This window comes from Oncorhynchus tshawytscha, linkage group LG05, assembly GCF_018296145.1.
Source record: "Oncorhynchus tshawytscha isolate Ot180627B linkage group LG05, Otsh_v2.0, whole genome shotgun sequence".
NCBI classification, from domain to species: Eukaryota; Metazoa; Chordata; class Actinopteri; order Salmoniformes; family Salmonidae; genus Oncorhynchus; species Oncorhynchus tshawytscha.
The window spans coordinates 44,673,689-44,695,834 of NC_056433.1; the positions used below are offsets into that span (position 1 = coordinate 44,673,689).

The window sequence follows — 22,146 nt, forward strand, 5'->3', positions numbered from 1 at the left end:
TTCCTGTGGGCCCTGGTCAAAAGTAGTGCACCATATAGGGAATCGGGTGCCGTTTGGGACGTTGCCCTGGAGGTCTCCGAAGGGCAGTGGAGCCCATCACTCTAAATGACCAGATCGACTCTACTGGGCTCTGAGATAGGGCTCAGCGCACAGGCACAAGACTAAGTGTCGAAGTCCAACTTGGAAGTTTGGAGTTCTCTATAAAGTTAGGCTTTTTTTTGTTGTTGCCATTTCTCCCCTCAATTAGGCTTGGGCGGTATACTGTGTCTACTGGGGTATTTTTAAATACCGACGGTATGATTTTTCAATACCTTTTTAATAACGTATATATTTTGAGGCACCCTAAAGCATCTTTTTTTATTTAACCTTTATTTAACTAGGCAAGTCAGTTAAGAACAAATACTTATTTACAATGACGGCCAAACCCGGACGACACTGAGCCAAATTATGCGCAGCCCATTGGGAATTCCACTCACAGCCGGTTGCAATGCAGCCTGGATTCGAACCAGGGTGTCTGTAGTGACGCCTCTAGCAATGAGATGCAGTGCCTTAGACCGCTGCGCCACTCGTGAGCCCTATCTGAGATGTGCCAAATAAATGATCACCAGCTCAGGGCTCCAGCTATTCAGTTGGCTCGCTAACTTGCTAGCTTAGTGACAGGATTGCAAGATCAAGTTTCTTGGTTACAGCTTCTTCAATATGTGTATTATGATTTATTTATTTTTACATTTGGAATGAAATGGCGCCGCTTGTGTGCACTGCCGGTAATACCGTATACCGCGGTATGGTACAGGAACGGTATGAAGGTGTGAACATCTGGATACCACTCTACCCTCCATCTAGTTCCAAACTACAGGCCCGCGAAGCCAAATGCAGGCCCCGGGCAAAATGAATTTGAGGCTCTCGATCATCCAACAGTCACCTGAGGGTCGTCTTTAACCACGTATGATATAACGAGATCCAATACATTTTTCCTGGTAAATAGAAAATATCAAGCTAATGTATTTAATGGTGATATTAGACATGATACAAGTGGCCATCTTGTGATGTTTGGCTGAACTCTGACGTGGGCCTCTCCTCTCGCACACCTGTGTGCTGTCTGGCCCCTCCCCCTGCAAGACTTGACAGGAGGAGATCCCACCAGTTTAGCTGTGTGTGTGTGTGTGTGAGAGAGAAACTGAACACGGTGTTGTTACACACTCGTCATCTGAAGGCTGGAGAGGATGTCCCCTCATAAAGATATTAGGCCAGGCCAGGGGTTATCTAATGGAGGGCAGGGAAACTTTATTTCAATGCTCTTGCTCAAAGCGACCTGAGCCTCACCTGGCAGCATACTTTGAGGGGGGGTCAGGGGGTGGAGAGCACACTTCTCTTAACAAAGGCAGAAATGTGCTCCCTGGGGCAGTCTGGTGTTAAGAGCGATTTGCCCCTACTCGCAGCAGACAGGTAGAGCCCAGTGCCACTCAGGTTTCACACGGGGGGAGGTGTGTGTGTAGGAGGCGGATTGTAGGAGTACTAACAGTGGTGCAGGGTGTGTGGAGGTGAAGCGACGTGTGTGTGTGTGTATATGTATGGGGGGGGGCGTGCGTTTGTGTGGGTGAGGGGAGAGAAGAGGAGCGCACCACAGGCCAGAGCAGCTGCATGGCAGGATGCCTCCTCTTCTTCTCTCTCCCTGGAAAGGAGCCCAGTGCTAATATGGAACTGCAGGCCCGTCAGGAGACGACTGACTGGATGTGGGCTGCTCACTTAATTCCAGTAATACACAACTCAATTACAACAACCCAAGAATACACACTCTCCCTCTGTCTACGTGCCTCTTTTAACCCTTGCTCTGTTTTCCATCTCTCTTTTTTTCTTCTCCTTCTCGCTATCTCTTTCCCTCTTCCCCATCTCTCTCTCTCGCCTTTATCGTTTTTGCCTTGTGACAGACTGACACCCCTTTGATTCCTCATGATGGGAGAACATGTGCTGTGTGAACACCGCCCGCTCTGGTCTCCCTCCTCTCTGAAAGCATAAGCCTTTGCTTTTCAGATGCCATGAAGTTGTGGCCCTGAAAGGGAAGTTGCGGGTGTTTATGCAGCTTGTCACATTGATGGAGAGCGCGTGTCTCGCAGCACACAGGCAGGCGGAGTGCTCCTGTACACAGACACATGCCAGCGTGCGTGCACACACACACCACACACACACACTACACACACCATACGCACTTCTCTTTACCTTCATCCCTTGGTCTTTTCTAGCTCTCCCCGCGAGCTTAGTACTGGTCTTGTGTGTGTGTGTGTGTGTGTGTACAATAGCACTCTAGGTTGTCTGGACCTGCTCCGTGGAATGCCCTCACACTCCTCCATCTCACATCTTCTCCCTCTATCCCTTTTATCTCTCCCCCCCTCCCTTCCTCCCTCTCCTTTGAGCTGCTCTTCCTCTGGAGTGATTAGCGAGGCTCAGTGAGAAGTGCTCCTCTGTTTCCTCCTGTGGTAGTGGAAGACCTATAGGAGTATTGTGTGTGTGTGTGTGTGTGTGTGTGTGTGTGTGTGTGTGTGTGTGTGTGTGTGTGTGTGTGTGTGTGTGTGTGTGTGTGTGTGTGTGTGTGTGCGCGCAAGGTTTTACTGTGTTGGGCGGCAGGTCACAGCAGAAATGCCCCGCCCCTGCCCCCCCCCACCCACACACACACACTATCTGTTTGCTCTCTCCTCTTAGAGGAAGCCTAAGCATCTGCCGTAGGACAAGATGGCACTTGTCTGTTGCGTGTGTATGGAGCGACGTAGCATGTCCATGAGTTTTATGTACTGTTGCCTGTACTTGGGTTCTGGATTCCTGAGGAGCAACATTTCATCACACTGTTGCGTTTTACATGGGAGGATGCTTGGGGCTATACGTTTGATTTGGAGCTCTTTTTGCCAATCTACAGTCCCTCAGCCGTTTTACCAGAACAAGTGGCGGGATGACCGCTGTCTTATTTTTCAGATCTCGAATTGTCCCTTTAATCACTTAGGGGCCATTTGATGCTGCTCTTGCTCTCTCAAGGGCCCCGTTGCGTTTGAATGCGTTGGCAAATGAATTGGCTGCCTCTTTAGCTTAAGCTTTTACTCTCCTCTAGATCTGTACATCAATTTGGTGGTTTAAAAAAGCATTTTGTCGGCTTTCCCCTCATGTCTTCACATAGACAAATAGATGATGAAAGAAGTGCTTTTATCATAAATGGACGTTAGAGGCTGTATTTTCAAAGCAGAGTATTTTTTATTCTTTTTTCCTGAGTGTATATCCTCTGACTGTGCCCCAAATGGGAAGGCCTATGGGCCCTGGTCAAAGGTAGTGCACTACATAGGGAATAGGGTGCCGTCTGGGATTCAGACTCTGGCATTAATTGTAGTGCTAGTTTAGAAGTTTTCTCGTAAAGAGGAAACATCAAAGATTGACTCTGGGCCAACTTGTCCATTTTCTCCGGGGCTGGGAGTAGACAAACACTACATTTAGAGTTGTCATAACGCCGCTTTAAAACATACTGCTCTGTTTTTCCTTTCATCTGCAGCCAGCTCTCTTCCTGTCTTAGCTCTCTCACACACACCAAACTCCCGACCATGGATGGGCTCTTGCACGCACGCACACGGCACGCACAAGCTCACACGCAACGCATGTGTACACATATTTGTGTTGTGTTTTTTTAGTGTTTTTTTTTTACATAGAAGGAACAGGGAGCATGTCTGATGTTAAAAGCACATGTGGGTCTGCCCCCCATCCCCTCCTCTCTGACAGAGGACTGTTTATACCCCTCCCTGACAGCCAGTGGAGGAAACAACTTCCGTCTTCCCAACAGCTGGATCAGAGGCCCTCCCTACACCCGGCCAGCCAGCCGCTCCCAGTCCCACTCACGACCTCCTAACCTCCTCCCTCATCCCTCTCTCCTTTTCCTCCCCCTGTCCCCTCCTTCCTCGCTGAGACTTGGAGCCAGGGCGGGCTGTCCACGCTCCCTCCGACACGTCCCTGGTGTTTTGGTGACCCCGCGCCCTTACCCCATCCCCCTATTCCCCTGCATCTGTTTCACAGGCCCCGCAGCAGCAGTCCCCGGGTGGTTGTAAATCTCTCCTTGCTCTGCCTGAGTGTGGAGGATAAAGGGGCAGGGGACATTTTTGGAAACTGTCCACCCTGTCAGAGACTCAGCCAGAAAGAGACTGGGTAGGCTGTTGGACCTGCCTTTCCCAGGCCTTGTCTCAATACTAATCTACCCTCCTCTCCTTGCCTCCTCCAAGACCACTAAAAGCAACAAATGAAAGCACTAATGTGTGTGAAAGAAGTACAAGGCAATGGAAGCTGTTTCAGGCCATTGGGGGACATGTTTACGCAACCTGTCACGTATCGGTGATCATCAAGAAAAGGTTACAAGGAATGGAAGCCTCTGAGGAGTGTAGAGACACGTCCCTGGTGCTCCTGACAGAGTGATCGGTGGGAAAAGAGGAAGTGGAGGAAGTCGTGATGTGGGACAGATGAGCGCCCAGTGAGGATTCCGACCGTCTCTTTCCCTCCCAGCAGGGCCCCAAGGGCCCCATTCCTGCAGATCCTCCTGTCACTCAAGACACAGTCTGTCTCCCAAATTTCCTATGTAGTGCACCACTTTTGACCATGGCCCCATAGAGCTCCGGTCAAAAGTTGTGCTCTATATGGAGAATTAGAATGCCATTTGGGACGCATTGTCTGACAGCACTGTTACTGTTCACACACTTAGGCCCCTGTTAGCTGTCCACGGCTCAAATAAGAGGATGAGGTAATAGGAAAACCACACACTTCCTCCCTCGCATGGTAAAAATAGAGCAGTCTGTTTTAAGTCTTCTCTTTTCGTTTTTAGTTTTTTTGAACAGATGAAATGGGGGATTTTCTCAATGTACATGCTCATCGGCTACCAGGGGTTAGATTTGGATTAAGTTTACTGCTGAATGCTTTAAGTTGCCAAGTCTTCTCGTTTTTGTGTATTAGATATTTTATCAGACTTCTTCCCGTCGCCCACTGACAATAGCTAGATTTCCATCCTATTGGCGACAGATTTTCAATACGAATTCTAAAATCTGCATCAAAACAATATGCCCATTTTCCCGCCAGAGATGTTCCCATCAAGCGGGCTTTTTGCAAATCAAAGGCTTTGCGTAATAACATAGTGCACATAAAAACCACTTTTGCCATTTAAATGTACCACATAAAAAATACAGGTGAAATTTCCAGACATATTTTCAACTCACACAAACTGTTGCGTTATATGGACAATGTGCCCATTTTGGTCTTGGTACATGTGCTTTAGCCAACAGCTCGCAGATACGGTGCAGTTAGGCTAGCCAACATGATGAGATTATTATGGGTTAGTGAGATTTTTTTTTTTTTGTCAAATGGCAGCCAAGCATTGCACATCATGTCACCAGAATAAGACCCTCAATGTTTATTGGAAAGGAGCTTCAAGCTCATCACCATGTCTTCTGTAGCCTAATAAATTGCAAGCTTTCCCGAGTCGTAGTGGGAGTTCCAAGTTTACTTCGAATTTATGTTTTCCTCCGCCATTTCTTGCTTAATTCATTTTACAAACAAAAAGATCCCACCATGCTCGAAGGAACAAACCCCCCCCACGCGTCAGGTAATTCCTCTGCGTGAAATGGTTGGATGATATCCTGGTTATAGATAAAAGAAACTTGATGTACGTTTTCAGAGATGGTGTTTTGATTGTGCTTGCAATGACACATTTCACTCTTGCGGTGGCGTTAAGGAATTCAATGTTTGTTTGCAGTTCCTGCTGTACTACGTGTCACTGGGACAGGTGTGTGTGCTCTCAGGACCAGCTGGAAAGCCGTATTTAGCGGAGGGAGTGGTGTGTGTGTGTGTGTGTGTGTGTGTGTTCTGATGGGTGTCGTCGGCCGTCTCTGTGGTTCGTTTGGGATCAGCGCTGTTCCTTCATGGTACTTACCTTCGCGGGACTGACTGACATGAGTCGGACCTCCCAGATTCGTCTGCGTGTGATAGAAGTCGTGGAGACTGAGAGACAGATTGGGGGGGGGCTCTTTCCAAGGTGTCGACCCTGATTATGGATGTGCTGTGTGCCACAGTCAGACTATGCCTTGGTATTGAACACATTACAGTTGATTCTGTTCAATGTGTCTGTCTGCCTGCTTATGTGCGTGTTCACACACGCCCGGGCGCTCGGCGGCGGGCAGTCCACACCTGTGGCTCTGAGGGATTATGGCAGTGATTTAACATAAACACTCTGTCACCCCGAGATTATCAGGCCGACATTACCCAGTAAGATTGATTGTCCAGGCTACTTAGCTGCAGTACAGACCATCTGAGTGCAAAAGGTTGGCTTTAGAAGCCTGGGAACTCTGGCTCTCTGTGATTTTACCATGATTTACAACCCCCCCAAAACAACTCACAAATTACATAGATATTTTCTGAATTTCCAGCTTGAGTGTCTTGCACAGTTTTTACAGTATAAAAGACTTGTCATTACTCTGCGCTGGTATGTGAAATAGTCTCAATCGTGTCCAGGTAAAGTAAGATCAGTGATGTTATGATTTTGTTGGAAGAATTAAGAAATATGGATTCCTTTTTGTATGGATTCCTTTTTCTCAAAACCCTCTCAAATTCATCGTCCTCTGTGTTTGATCACACTGCTGTTTTCCAACATTAAACCTGTTGAATCCAGTAGTGTGCCGCGAGCTAAGATAAATCCACTTAGGAAATGAAATCTCCAGATTTTGCTCGTTAACCAATTTTACAATCCCCTGCATGCACAAAGTTGTTGACATCTCGCCCTTTTATAAAAGCTGTGTCGATGTCTGTCAATAAAACTGTACAAGAAACTACACAGCACGTCTTCACCTGGCGTTGGTTTTCCCCGCTCTGCTACTTTGTTTAGTCTGGCCCCTCTGGTGACCCCGGGTTGAACCTGTTCAGGCTCCGGGCTCGACTCCTTGGTTCTGCTCTCCTCAAGCATCTGGTTCCTAGATGAGCCCTCCAGAGCCAGCCCTGATTCATGGCTTTGCCACTGACGGGGCGCGTTTTGCCGACGACATTCCGCTTTCTGCGTCCGCCTCCTGCAGCCCTTATGTTTTTATAGCGTGTTACAATACAGATTTAGAGACGAGTCAAGTGACATGGCGACGGCCCACTCTTCTGCTTGTTGCATTAAGAGATCGTCTTTCAGTCAGGACAGGATCGCGCATGCAGACGTTCAAAGAGTCGGATCACCCCCCCCCCGACTGTAACCTTGCTTGTGACAAGAGAAGTTAACTCATTTCATTTTTTTGAATGATGACAGTTTGGGACGGGAGCCTCCTGACCAGGCAGTGAACTCTGTCCTGTCTTGAGTTGGCTGATGCTGGACTGGAGCACCATGCAAAAACAACAGGGGCTGGTCTTGGCACCGACCGTTACCCACAGAAAGCCTTGCGTTGACACTTTCTCTAATACAGTCTCCCTTCTCTAACGTCTGCCTTTCTCCTTTCACGTCAAACTCTAGAGAGGGGCATCCCCCATATTAAAGAGATTACGGTCTCTCTTCTCTCCATCTGTATGGAGCAGTTGTTCAGCCCGGACCACACTGTTTCACAGTCTAATTACAGGTCAATTAAAGGATTTTCCCTCAGTCCCTTCTCCTGCTCCGGCCACCGAAGGCTTACAGCCTTTACAGCTCAGCAGAGTGGGAGTGAAAGAGAGATAATTTCATGTGGAGATCAGCCGAGAGAGGGACCTGAAAGAGGGGATTGGGAAAGGCCCGGAGTCCCCCCCCCCTCAGCCAGCCACCTGAAAAGGGGCCTCTGGGATAGAGGCCAAAGGATTATTGGAATATTCATGACGAGATAAAGGGGAGGGTGGCTGAATAGCAGTGTCTCAGGGCTCATCTCTTAGGTAAACATGCGCCTATATAGATTTTTTTTTTTAATTATTCCTCTGAGGCAACAGAGGAACGGCGACTCTGTCCACCTCGTGTGTTGCATTTCCGTACGCCTCAAAAGGAAAGCCGCCTTGTTGTGGCCTTTTTCTTTCCCTTGTCGTCTTGTCGGACAAACAGATGGAAGAGAAATAAATATCGGTTTCTCACTGTTGCTGCCCAAAATATTGGCTTTTTCTGAAAGCTGCCATTCAGAGCCGTGCGTGCCCTCGCTTTTCTCCCGCAAGATGGCAGGGCCTTCATTATAACACCATTATAAATTAAAGGGAATTGCGGACCGTTTTACCTATCAAATTCTGGTAAAAGAATATATATATTGAGACCTCCTACAGCTATAAGGTAAGAGAACTGCTATAACACTGTAAAATGGACTTCAGGTAAGGTTACCCCCTGTGGTTGACCTGTTGCAGTAAGTGGTCCACATCGAGCAATTAACTCGACACAATAGCTCCCGTGTCACCGTCACATCTAGACTCCGCTCAGCAGTGACGCTCTGAAGGTGAGCCAGGGGTTTTCCCTTGTTTTGATGTGACAGAGATGTACCCTCTCCTCCTCCTTTTTTTCCCCCTCTTCTCCCACGGGTCTGGTCAGACAGATGTTGCTAGTACTCCTCATCCGATTGAAATGATGTTTTGCGGCCAGATCCTGGCCCACACTCCTCCTCCCGGTATGTGTGCTCCATAACTTTCTTTTTGAGCGGTATGGTTCGAGAGTGGGGCTCCAGCCGGGTAAGGTTTCAGCCTCGCCACACCTGCCGTGGAACCGTGTCAGCGTGCCCTCTCTCCCAGCCCTAATGCCTCCATTAGGTGTTGTAATCTCCCCTTACCGCCTCCCTATTGTGCCCTGACGTGTTTACTGAGTATCAAAGGCTGGGGAATTTCTTTTTGCCACCTGCCAGGAGTGTGTGTGTGTGTGTGTGTGTGTGGAGAGAGAGAGAGAGGAGGGGGATAGGTGCTTTTCTGACACTGCTTGTGCTGTTTTTCCACTGTTTGTGTGAGGTCAGTGTTTTCTCAGCACTTTTAGTGTTATATTTCAGGGCTCCGAGGTGTGTGCGCGAGCGTGTGTGCTTGCGTGCGCGTGTCCTCAAAGGCTGCCGTGTGCCTTTCATCCGTCAGAAAGGGATACCTCTGCACCCGTTCCCCTTCAAAGGGTCTCGCACGAGCCCCTCGCTCTAGGATGAGGTTACCCTCTAAAGCACGCATGCAGCTCCCACCTTTTGTGTTGACCTGAAATGGACACTTAAGACATCGTTGTTCCCATGTCTAAACCGCTATGATTTATTGTCCCCGTGGAAATCAAGGCGACTTGTGGTTTTGAAGCTTTCCAACCTTTTTGAGTCAAAAGTATTTGAAGATACTCTTCTGATTTGCATCTCGTGAGGCTGATTGGAAGTAGCTGAGTTGCAGTTTGTGCCTCAGAGTTTTGTTTGAGTTTGTGCTTGGGGCAGCTCCAGTCGGATTAGTCTACTGGAATAGAGCGCGAAGGAGAGACTGGGCCAAGGATGGGTGCAGCTGGCACTGCTACTCCCCTATAGGCCTCTTTTTCTCTCTCTCTGGCCCATAGACTTTACTCTTGCCATTGTTAAATCAGTGATTTAAAGAGTCTCTGTTACTGCAGTCCCTCGTGTGACAGTACATGTTGTCATATGGACGGATTTCTCCTCGAAACGACCCCAACGGCGGGAGTTGGTGACTCAACGTTTCTCCAGTATATTTTCCCTTTCATGTGGAATGTTGTCATGGTATCTCCCGTCCATTAGCTAGACGTGTGCCTGGGGGGACATAACATGTCATCGGTTCGGAGGGGGGGGGTCTTTGATGTGGCGGTGAGCTTACATGAAATGGCCCACAACTCCTCTTCATCAGAATATTTCACTGAAGTGGTCAGTTTTTTTTTAGGTTTGAGGGCTGTCAGTGGGGAACCATCTGCTGTTGGGCTGAAATAAGAGGTGACAGTGGAGGCACAATGGCCTGTGACAAGTCTGTTATTCTGCAACATTTCAGGGCGTTGGTTTCACAATTCACACACTGTGAAGGTATGCCATAGGCTATTATGAACACAACAAAAATATAAACACAACATATAAGGAGTTGGTCCCATGTTTCATGAGCTAAAATAAAAAAATCTGAGAAATTGTTCATATGCATAAAAAGCTTATTTCTCTCCAATTTTGTGCACACATTTGTTTTTCACATTTTTCACATTTGCTTTTCTCCTTTGCAAAGATAATCCATCCACCTGACAGGTGTGGCATACCAAGAAGCTGATTAAACCGTATGATCATTACACAGGGGCACCTTGTGCTGGGAACAATAGAAGGCCTCCCTAAAATGTGCAGTTTTGTCACACACAATGCCACAGATGTCTCAAGTTTTGAGGGAGCGTGCAATTGTCATGATGTCTGCAAGAATGTCCAACAGAACTGTTGCCAGAGAATTCGATGTTCATTTCTCTACCATGAGCTGCCTCCGTTGTTTTAAAGAAATTGGCAGTACATCTACCCAGCCTCACAAGTGCAGACCACTTGTAACCACGTCAGCCCAGGACCTCCATATCTGGCTTCTTCACCTGCAGGATCGTCTGAGACCAGCCACCCAGACAGCTGATGAAACTGTGGGTTTGCACAACCAAAGAATTTCTCCACAAACTGTCAGAAACCGTCTCAGGGAAGCTCACCTGCATGCTCGTCATCCTCACCAGGGTCTTGACCTGACTGCAGTTCGGCATTGTAACCGACTTCAGTGGACTCACCTTCCATGGCCACTGGCACGCTGGAGAAGTGTGCTCTTCATGGATTAATCCCGGTTTCAACCATACCGGGCAGATGGCGGAGTGTATGGCGTCGTGTGGGCGTGCAGTTTGCTGATGTCAGCACTGTGAACAGAGTGCCCCGTGGTGAGGTTAATGTATGGGCAGGCATAAGCTACGGGCAACGAACACAATTGCATTTTAACAATGGCAATTTGAATGCACAGAGATATCGTTACGAGATCCTGAGGCCCATTGTCATGCTGTTCATCCACCGCCCTCACCTCATGTTTCAGCATGATAATGCAGGGCCCAATGTCGCAAGGATCTGTGACCAACAGATTCATACCTGTATTCCCAGTTGTAAAATCCAGAGATTAGGGCCAAATGAATGGATTTCAATTGACTGGTTTCCTTATGCGAACTGTAACTCAGTAAAATTTGAAATGGTTGCATGTTGCGTTTTTATATTTGAGCTGTAACTTGTGTCACTGGTATTTGGACGCCACGGTTCTGAGAAACATCTCAAACTCCTTGGGTCGTCTCGCAAATACTAACACAATAGAGTAGAATAGGCCTCTTTTAGCAGAATCAACCACTCACAAGTGGTTTTCTGTGACGTACTGTATGAACTGAGGCATCTTGGATGCTCCATATCAGGGTTGGGGTCACTTCGAAGTCCGTCAATTCAGGAAGTTACTTAAATTGAAAAATTCTAAAATATGAACTTTTTAAACAGGTTCTCCTTGTCAATTTGTTGAATTCATTGAAAATAAAAATCCACAAAGTCATAATTTTTCGTTTATTTCTTGAATTGCCTGTCTTCAATTTGGAATTGACCCAACCCTGCTCCATATCCGCTGTTTGTTTTAAATTATCAACTAACCCACTCCCTTTGGTCTTTCCTCCTCTGCAGAGAAAGTCCGCGAGATTCAGGAGAAACTTGAAGCCTTCATAGAAGCTCTTCACAAGGAGAAGTAGAGCATCAGGTATCTGACTCTCAGTGATCTCATTGTAGATATCTCACATGTACTACAGTACATTGACTATTAGTGGCCAGCATTATACAGAAATGTCTCTAACATACCTCAAATCATGTGAATACATACAGTACCAGTCAAAAGTTTGGACACACCTACTCATTCCAGAGTTTTGCCAGCGGTTAAGAGTGTTGGGCCATTAACTGACAAGTTAATCAGTGGGTAATGAAAGTTTTTATTAAATAAAAAGTGGGGGGACAAAAACAAAGTGCCCCCCCCCTCCCTAATCTTATAGTGGTAAATGCTCAGTCTGCCCTATGGCTCAGCTCAAACACTACATCATTCACGCACTTCTCTCTCTGACCCCTCTGATCTCCAGCACTATCAGATATATATTTAAAATAGAAAACAATTGTTACTGTATTGAATTGAAATGAATCAAATCGCACCGATTAGTTCCACTAATCAAATTGCACCAAATGGTTTCCAGTTAAAAGTATCTTTCCTGTACCGGAGCCCATGGATCTAGATGCACATCCCTTATCTTCTATTCAAATGATGCAGCTCATTGCTGGTTGATAGTGTCACTGTCCAACCAGTAACGAGTGTTCTGTGGAATAATTTTAACTATCTCACCCTTTGTCTTTGCAGAAACCATTGGAAGCAAACCTGCGGATCCCAGAAGCAATGCACTGATCAAAGAAAACAACCCCCCCCCCCTCTGTAAATGACTACTCCCCCACCCCCAAATCTGATTTTAATGTCTATGGCTTAGCTTACCGCTCCCCTTTACACACCTCACCGACAAGAAAGGAGGGGAATGAAAGGAAAGAAGGAGCCGCAGCACATGGAAGAGAAGTGGAGTGTGTCGGACAGAGCCCTTTTAAACTGAGCTGGGTCCGTTTACCAGCGTGGCAGAGCATCGAGCACTTTCTCAGATCTGGGTGGCCTCCCTATCACAGCCTCATGCCTTCTCCACAGGGCTTTAAAGGCCCTGGATGTGTTCACCAGACGTGTCCTCTTCACACAGCAATCCAACAACTGTCTCCTGCCTCTTCTTTTTTTTTTTTTTTTTTGCACGTCTTTTCACTCTTTTGACACGGAAGACTAAGAGACGGGGAGGAAAAAGACGAGCTTGAAGTTACACACCACCTGACTGACCGAGCGACATCTCTCTTGCTCTGGACGATGTTGTACAGGTTTTCTCTCTCTTCACACTTCCTTTCCTTTGGTTGGGAATGTGTTTAATTGGCTTCAGCACCGGTCCGAGGGTTGCTTCCAAAATAGCACCCTTTTCCCTATGTAGTACATGATTTTTGAGGACTTCTTATTGCTATTGCACTTTAGTTAGCCCAGTGGCTAGCTCTAGTCCAACTCTTACAACTTATCGACGTCACTGAACCCCATAGTTCACACTGGTACAACGGTCATCCTCCATCCTCCCAAAACTCACATATATTAACAGTGGTTCATCTATTCCACACAATATAATGTAGATTTTTATTTTGTCGAAGCAGACCTGATTTGAGAGTTGTGCCTGCTATTTGATAGGAAGTGTGCACGAGCCCACTAAGTACCTCTCTCTGTGACCTTCTGTGTGTGTGTGCACCTCATTATCATCACAAGTTTATGTGCTAGCAGTTCATTTCACTATGGGACTAAGCAACCTCTGTACCATGTTCGTTCTGGAAAAGATCCAGCTTTGGTTTCTATTGGACTAGAATCCAGTTCAATCTACCGTGGATGGAACCACATTGGTGGGGGAAGGACGCAAGTGACCTCGCTCGATTCAAACGTGGTGATAAAGCACGGATTGGGTTCCTGGTACTGGACTCAATCACACATCATCCTCCCCTCCTTTGACTCGTACTTTCACTGTTTCTGCCTCTGCTTCTCCATGATCTTCTGCCTCTCCATGATCTTCCGCCTCTCCATGATCTTCCGCCTCTTTATTCTCGCTCTTCCCTCTTCCTCTCCTGTCGAGCCCTCTCATCTCCTCTGTCCACCTCATCCTCATCTCTATACCTCTCTTTTCTCTCTTTCTTCCTCTCTCCTTTCTTTCTTTCTTTCTCTCTCTCTTTCTCTCTCTCTCTCTCTCTCTTTCTCTCTTTCTCTCTCTCTCTCTCTCTCTTTCTCTCTCTCTCTCTCTCTCTCTCTCTCTCTTTCTCTCTCTCTTTTCTCTCTCTCTTTTCTCTCTCTCTTTTCTCTCTTTTCTTTCTCTCTTTCCCCTCTCCCCTTCACTCTTTCCCCTCTCCCTTCACTCTTTCCCCTCTCCCCTTCACTCTTTCCCCTCTCCCCTTCACTCTTTCCCCTCTCCCCTTCACTCTTTCCCCTCTCCCCTTCACTCTTTGCTCCCGGCTCTAAAGCCTATCTCATGATAAGATATACTAAAGGAGTTAGTCACATTCTTAACCCAGCTCATTCATATGTGTATGTGGGTATGTATACCGTACATTGTGTACATGTACATTTAATACCAATCATGCATCTGTTATTGCTTATGGGAGGAATATCAGAGTTCAATGTGCTTGTAACAGTATATCCATCGGTCGGTTCAACACGTACAGTTCTCTTATGTTGTATAATGAGGTGTTTGCATGGTATAGCCCTTCAGATGTGCTTTATTTATTACAGATTTGATTGTGTTTAAGAAAATAAGTGAAAATCAAATTGACGTCAATAAAAAAAAAAGTAGCATTTTCCATGAATTTATGTCCATGTTCTGTTGACTACATCCGTCTACCTTCTGCTGCCGCAGAGTGTTGTTGAGGACAAGACAAGCTAACACAAACCTCGGCCGAGCGCTGCGGGGTGGCCGTCTGATCGCCTCTGACCCCAGAACATTGGCCGTCGTTTTTGTTGTTTCGTTCCCCAGCGATTCTTCATGTTGAACTGTTCATACCCAGCAGGCGATCTTCTGCCACACGGACGACGGTCTTGTTGGTCTGACCTTTGACTGAAGACTTTTAGTTTTTCCCTCGCAGACATAGTATGCATCCTCCTGAGCTGCGGAAATCCCCCGTGCGCCCTCCTTCAGGTCTGTATCTCATTTGTCGACATTGAGTAATGTAGAACTTGAATGGTAAAGGAAAACAAAAAGTTGGCTTTGCGCTTGTTGGGAGAGTATATGAAATCACTTAAATGTCCACCCGATTTGTATACAGCATGCTTCTTTAGACAGCTGTGTTTAGTGTGTCGTTGTTGCTCAAACCTACAGTTGAAGTTGGAAGTTTACATACACCTCAGCCAAATACATTCAAACTCAGTTTTTCCACAATTCCTGACATTCAATCCTAGTAAAAAAAAATCTGTGTCTTAGGTCAGGATCACCACTTTATTTTAAGAATGTGAAATGTCAGAATAATAGTAGTGCTTTGTTTCAGCTTTTATTTCTTTCATCACATTCCCAGTGGGTCAGAAGTTTACATACACTCAATTAGTATTTGGTAGCATTGCCTTTCAATTGTTTAACTTGGGTCAAATGTTTCGGGTAGCCTTCCACAAGCTTCCCACAATAAGTTGGGTGAATATTGGCCCATTCCTCCTGACAGAGCTGGTGTAACTGAGTCATGTTTGTAGGCCTCCTTGCCCGCACACGCTTTTTCAGTTTTGCCCACAAATTTCCTATAGGATTGAGGTCAGGGCTTTGCGATGGCCACTCCAATACCTTGACTTTGTTGTCCTTAAGCCATTTTGCCACAACTTTGGAAGTATGCTTGGGGTCATTGTCAATTTGGAAGGCCCATTTGCGACCAAGCTTTAACTTCTTGACTGATGTCTTGAGATGTTGCTTCAGTATATCCACATAATTTTCCTTTCTCGTGATGCTGTCTAATTTGTGAAGTGCACCAGTCCCTCCTGCAGCAAAGCACCCCCACAACATGATGCTGCCACCGCCGTGCTTCACGGATGGGATGTTGTTCTTCGGTTTGCAAGCCCTCCCCCTTTTTCCTCCAAACGTAACAATGGTCATTATGGGCAAACAGTTATATTTTTGTTTCATCAGACCAGAGGACATTTCTCCAAAAAGTATGATCTTTGTCCCCATGTGCAGTTGCAAACCGTAGTCTGGCTTTTTTATGCCGGTTTTGGAGCAGTGGCTTTTTCCTTGCTGAGAAGCCTTTCAGCTTATGTCTATATACACTGCTCAAAAAAATAAAGGGAACACTTAAACAACACAATGTAACTCCAAGTCAATCACACTTCTGTGAAATCGAACTGTCCACTTAGGAAGCAACACTGATTGACAATAAATTTCACATGCTGTTGTGCAAATGGAATAGACAACAGGTGGAAATTATAGGCAATTAGCAAGACACTCCCAATAAAGGAGTGGTTCTGCAGGTGGTGACCACAGACCACTTCTCAGTTCCTATGCTTCCTGGCTGATGTTTTGGTCACTTTTGAATGCTGCTGGTGCTTTCACTCTAGTGGTAGCATGAGATGGAGTCTACAACCCACACAAGTGGCTCAGGGTAGTGCAGCTCATCCAGGATGACACATCAGTGCGAGCTGTGGCAATAAGGTTTGCTGTGTCTGTCAGCGTAGTGTCCAGAGCATGGAGCCGCTACCAGGAGACAGGCCAATACATCAGGAGATGTGTAGGAGGCCGTAGGAGTGCAACAACCCTGCAGCAGGACTGCTACCTCCACCTTTGTGCAAGGAGGAGCAGGAGGAGCACTGCCAGAGCCCTGCAAAATGACCTCCAGCAGGCCAGAAATGTGCATGTGTCTGCTCAAACGGTCAGAAACAGACTCCATGAGGGTGGTATGAGGGCCTTACACCGTGCAGGACGTTTGGCATTTGCCAGAGGACACCAAGATTGGGAAATTCGCCACTGGTGCCCTGTGCTCTTCACAGTTGAAAGCAGGTTCACACTGAGCACATGTGACAGTCTGGAGACGCCGTGGAGAACGTTCTGCTGTCTGCAAAATCCTCCAGTATGACCGGTTTGGCAGTGGGTCAGTCATGGTGTGGGGTGGCATTTCTTTGGGGGGCCGCACAGCCCTCCATGTGCTCGCCAGAGGTAGCCTGACTGCCATTAGGTACCGAGATGAGATCCTCAGACCCCTTGTGAGACCATATGCTGGTGCGGTTTGCCCTGGGTTCCTCCTAATGCAAGACAATGCTAGACCTCATGTGGCTGGAGTGTGTCAGCAGTTCCTGCAAGAGGAAGGCATTGATGCTATGGCCTGGCCGGCCCGTTCCCCAGACCTGAATACAATTGAGCACATCTTGGACATCATGTCTCGCTCCATCCACCAACGCCACGTTGCACCACACTGTCCAGGAGTTGGCGGATGCTTTAGTCCAGGTCTGGGAGGAGATCCCTCAGGAGACCATCCGCCACCTCATCAGGAGCATGCCCAGGTGTTGTAGGGAAGTCATACAGGCACGTGGAGGCCACACACACTACTGAGCCTCATTTTGGCTTGTTTTAAGGACATTACATCAAAGTTAGATCAGCCTGTAGTGTGTTTTTCCAAATCCAGGCCTCCATGGGTTGATAAATTTGATTTCCATTCATATTTTTTGCGTGATTTTTGTTGTCAGCACATTCAACTATGTAAAGAAAAAAGTATTTAATAAGAATATTTCATTCATTCAGATCTAGGATGTGTTATTTTAGTGTTCCCTTTATTTTTTTGAGCAGTGTCGATACTTTTGTACCTGTTTCCTCCAGCATCTTCAAGGTCCTTTGCTGCTGTTCTGGGATTGATTTTCACTTTTCCCAACAAAGTACGTTCATCTCTAGGAGACGGAACACGAAGCCTTCCTGAGCGGTATGATGGCTGCGTGGTCCCATGGTGTTTATACTTGCACACTATTGTTTGTACAGATGAACGTGGTACCTTCAGGCGTTTGGAATTTGCTCCCAATGATGAACCAGACCTGTGGAGGTCTGCCATTTTTTTCTGAGGTCTTGCCTGATTTCTTTTGATTTTCCCATGATGTCAAGCAAAGAAGCACTGAGTTTGAAGGTAGACATTGAAATACATCCACAGGTACACCTCCAATTGACTCAAATGATGTCAATTAGCCTATCAGAAGAATTGGGGAAAAGTCAACCTCCAGACGAAAATGTCTTTGTGCTATCAGATAAAGCCATGACCTAATTTTCTGGATTTTTCCAAGCTTTTTAATGGCACAGTCAACTTAGTGTATGTAACCTGACCCACTGGAATTGTGATGCATTGAATTATAAGTGAAATAATCTGTCTGTAAACAATTGTTGGAAAAATGACTTGTGTCATGCACAAGTAGATGTCCTAACCAACTTGTCAAAACGATAGTTTGTTAACCAGATATTTGTGGGAGTGAATGAGTTTTAATGACTCCAATTTAAGTGCATATAATCTTCCGACTTCAGCTGTATCTTGTCTTGAAGCTACAGTACTGTATTTCGGTGCTGGTGACCTGTGTAATCAAGCACTCGCTGCTCCCTGTCGGGCCCAACAGCCTGCGTGTCGAGGTCTCTCTCAACTCCTGGATGCGGCCCGCCCTGAGGTAGTATGGGGGAGGGAGCTGAGGTGTAAGGCCTGGCTGGCTGATTAATCTCAAAAGGGCTCGAGGTCCTCCACTCCGCTCCTCTTTCACAAGGACCTGGTTGTTACTGCATTTCCACGTCGCCAGGGGGCAAAGGGGGGCGGTGGTAGTTGGGACGTTAGGGGTCTGCTCGCTGCCACCACCTGAGGGGGGCGTACACACATCCGTGTTAACTGGCTTTATTTTTGCATTCGTGGGTGGCTACATACCCTTTTTTGTGAAGAAGAAGAAAAAACCTAACCTAATGACTCTGTACAGAGTCTCAGAAGAATGGGGGGAAAAGTCAACCTCCAGACGAAAATGCCTTTGTGCTATCAGATAACCATGTTCAGAGGAGGAAGGACACACTATACAACTATTAGCATCTCCAAAGGCTGTCACGTTGACTAATAGTCGGCCACACAACGGCACAGTGGCTCAGTTTGTTTCCCCCCCCACCATTATGCGCCTGACACAAAGGGGATGGAAGACTGGTAAAGACCTGTCAAATGTGCCACTGCAGCAGACGCTTACAAAGCTTCATTTCTCCTCTTTTCAAAAGAGTAGTCTTGTTCTTTTTTTTCTTTTCTTTTTTTTTAATCCTCCCCTCACTCGCACCCCTCCCTCCCCTGCATTTTGGCGGGATAGGGAGGTCAGGGTGAGGGGTGGGTGTGGACCGCACTACTGTGAATGAGTCTTGGGGAGAAAGAGAGAGAAATTCAGAGGTTGTGGTTCCTGACAGTTTGGGTCATGTTAGCATTTGTTTGCCGGCTTGTTGGAGAGTATTGCTTTGTTCCTCCTCTCTCTCTGTGTCCTAGGCTAGAGAGCGAAGGATGGCAAGGCTGAGGGACAGGGTGGGACAGGGTGGGAGAGAGCTTGTACTGAGAACCCCCATCTGCTTTTAAGGGGTCCATTCAAGACTTCAAATCCCCAAAACTATGTTTGAAAAGTTTTAGTGTTTGACCTCGTACTAATTTTTCAATTCTATTAGAGTTTTTTAAATGTATTATTATTTACTTATTAATTGAAGTAAAACACTTTAGCACGTGTATGTGTCACTTTCAATTGGACAGTAAGTATTTAATTTATTTGCACCCTTGCAGGCAAACTGACAGTCTGTATCTTATCAGACAGAGGGCTGAAGAGAAGCAACAGGCTCTTTTCTCCATTTTCAGCAACAAATACTTTACTGTCCCCAGGGCCCAGTGCTTTCTGTGCAGGGGAGAAAAGATGTCACAATTGGCTATTGTGCTCATTATGTCCCAGGCATCTTCCCATTGCGCTGTGGGGTCTACTCCAACGCTGAATTTGGCCCATGGGGATTTCGGCCAAGTCACCGAGGTCAGCGACCCTCCACACACACACACACACACACACACACAGTATCCTATCACCACTGTCGTCAGATTCTGGGTCAGCTGTAAACTACTCTAAATGCCTAGACTTTATTTTTGACCATCTGATGGGTGCATTGTAAAAACAGTGAACCCGTGTGTATCCTGTGTATGTGTGCCTGACACTGATAGCACAAGGGTGGCAGTGTATAACGCAGGGTGTGTCTCTGCCACATTTCTTCTCACCATTCATTCCTATGAGCCGGATGAAAAGGGGGGTGAAAAAATCCATAAAATGACCTCACCGTCTCGCGGCAGGGAAAGCCATAAATGAATTAGCGCTTTGTGAGGGAAATGGGTCCATTTAATGGATTCCCAATGGCTGATCTATATTTCTGCCTTAATCTCTCCCCAGACCGCTGTTGTCCACTCTCACGCACAGGGTCGCCCCCAACGCACAAACACCGGGCTTGTTCACCCTTTTCAATAGCCACGCTAACACACTGTTAGAATTCAATTAACAAGACACCCGCCGTCTACCAGGACAGAGGGTAAACAGTAATATCGAAACGGACCCAATGAAACACATTGAAACAGCAGGGATCGAGAGGGAGGAAGGGAGAAAAACGGCTCATGACAGGGACCAGGAACTTTCATGTGTTGATAAGGAGTTGCCATGGAAAAACACATCGCCACACAAAGTGTTTCTTAAAGCGAGAGGAGAAAGCGAGGGCTGGCCTGAGCTTTTTAGTTCACGGGGTAACGGGTTTGCATGGACTTAGAGGGATTACGACCAGCATTCATGGAAATCCGGGGGCCAGCAGGTGAGGTCTAGGCTCAGCTAGCTCATCCTTTAGGTAAACTGCTCTGGTGGGGCTGGCGTTGCCAGGTTTGGAGGATGGGGTGGGTTGCCATGTCCAGGCTGCGTTGCCAGGATGAATGTGTATCTGTGTCCACAGTGGCGGGAGGGAGGCAGTAGGCTGATCCCTCCCGGTAGAGTTCCTCTGACGGGGCCAACACTTGTCCCGGGATGGGGACACTGAGGACCCACTTTCACTGTCTAAGTGGCATAGTGTGGCCACAGCAAAAAGGGTCTGGCGACATTACTTGACTGGCCAGAATGGTATCTTAGCAGGCTCTAAAACCTTATGCAAACAGGGGGACTCGGAGTGAATACACAGGCTCAATGCTAGGGTTCTCTGACCGGCGTCTATAGCATGGCAGCGTTGACATTGGGTGAAGTCGAGTAGAGATGACAGCTCGGCTGGTAAAGTGAACAATGCCAAACAGTCTTTTTGTGTCCTTTTAGGAAATGCTGAGCTGATTTAGATGGAACTGATACTCTTAATTGGCTTAGCATTTCTAAATGGACTGGTGTGTGATCTGTTTTTGCCAGGAACTGTCAAGCATAAAAAAGACAACCTTTCATTGAGAGAATGGGAAGCTTTTTTTCCCCTGAGACTAGGATAAATCGGAGCCATGTGGCCGTGTCCGAAATCTGGCTTGCCTACTACTTACTTAAGCTGCATACTGTGTACTAATCGTACTCCGTACTATTTAGAGCATACTGTTTTTAGTAAAAACGTGCAGTGCCCATCAAATGTCCGCATACTAGGCTCATCCTGCTGAGAATGCTTCATGAAATGCGTTGATTCCCGCCATTCATTAATTTTCGTACAGCGCGTTGTCAGGCGCACGTGGGTCTCGAAAGACTCTTCTCTTTTCAGTAGTGTGCAGCGAATTCTACTAGATGAAAAGACTAAATGAGTATGACATCCTGGCCTTGAAAGCATTCTAAATGTTTCAAATTTCACATACTATAAACGACTATTTAGAACGCAAGTACGGGTATTCTGATATGGCCTCTTGAGAATGGTGTTTCCCCGACTTCTGTTGCTGTGAATTTGTGACTGGCTATTGTACATTTACAATCGCTTTCCCTTGGTTACATTGAATTTGTGATTTACTTTTGTGCATTTTCTCATTTAAGAATCTGTTTTTATACATTCGTACATTACTGTTGTCAATTTGATGAATACATATCACTAACTGAATAATGCGGTCTGTTATTTTTTTTATCAGTCTCAGGCCTTGAGTATTGAATCAGAGTACTTGGTTGAGTAAACGGCAACAGCAAGAAATAAAATAAACCACACACATACAGGCATCTCTGACTGACGCTTCAATGTAAAGTCCATGGAGAATAAGAGCACCTCCTCCCAGCTGCCCACTGCTCTGAGGCTAGGAAACACTGTTACCACCGATTTAAATCCACTATAATTGAGAATTTCAATAAGCATTTCTCTACGGCAATCTGGACCCTCGCTTTCTAAAATTATCTGCTGAAATTTTTGCCACCCCTATTACTAGCCTATTCAACCTCTCTTTCGTATCGTCTGAGATTCCCAAAGATTGGAAAGCTGCCGCGGTCACCCCCCTCTTCAAAGGGGGTGACACTCTAGACCCAAACTGCTACAGACTCCTATATCTATCCTACCCTGTCTTTCTAATGTCTTCAAAAGCCAAGTTAACAAACAGATTACCGACCATTTCGAATCCCACCGTACCTTCTCTGCTATGCAATCTGGTTTGAGAGCTGGTCATGGGTGCCCCTCAGCCACGCTCAAGGTACTAA

The 22,146-nt window shown here is 46.6% G+C and overlaps 1 protein-coding gene across 10 annotated transcripts in view; it reads left to right on the top strand.

Moving 5' to 3' along the window:
- Positions 1-13,421, top strand: part of LOC112250626 (dynamin-like 120 kDa protein, mitochondrial) — a 55,667-nt gene extending 42,246 nt beyond the window's left edge. For all 10 annotated transcript variants that reach the window (XM_024420929.2, XM_024420931.2, XM_024420930.2 and 7 more), the window contains 2 exons: positions 11,589-11,661; positions 12,304-13,421. In XM_024420929.2, coding sequence (XP_024276697.2) covers positions 11,589-11,653 — 65 coding nt within the window. In that variant the 3' untranslated portion in view covers positions 11,654-11,661; positions 12,304-13,421. The remainder of the gene's footprint in view (positions 1-11,588; positions 11,662-12,303) is intronic.
- The last annotated feature ends 8,725 nt before the right edge of the window (positions 13,422-22,146 follow it).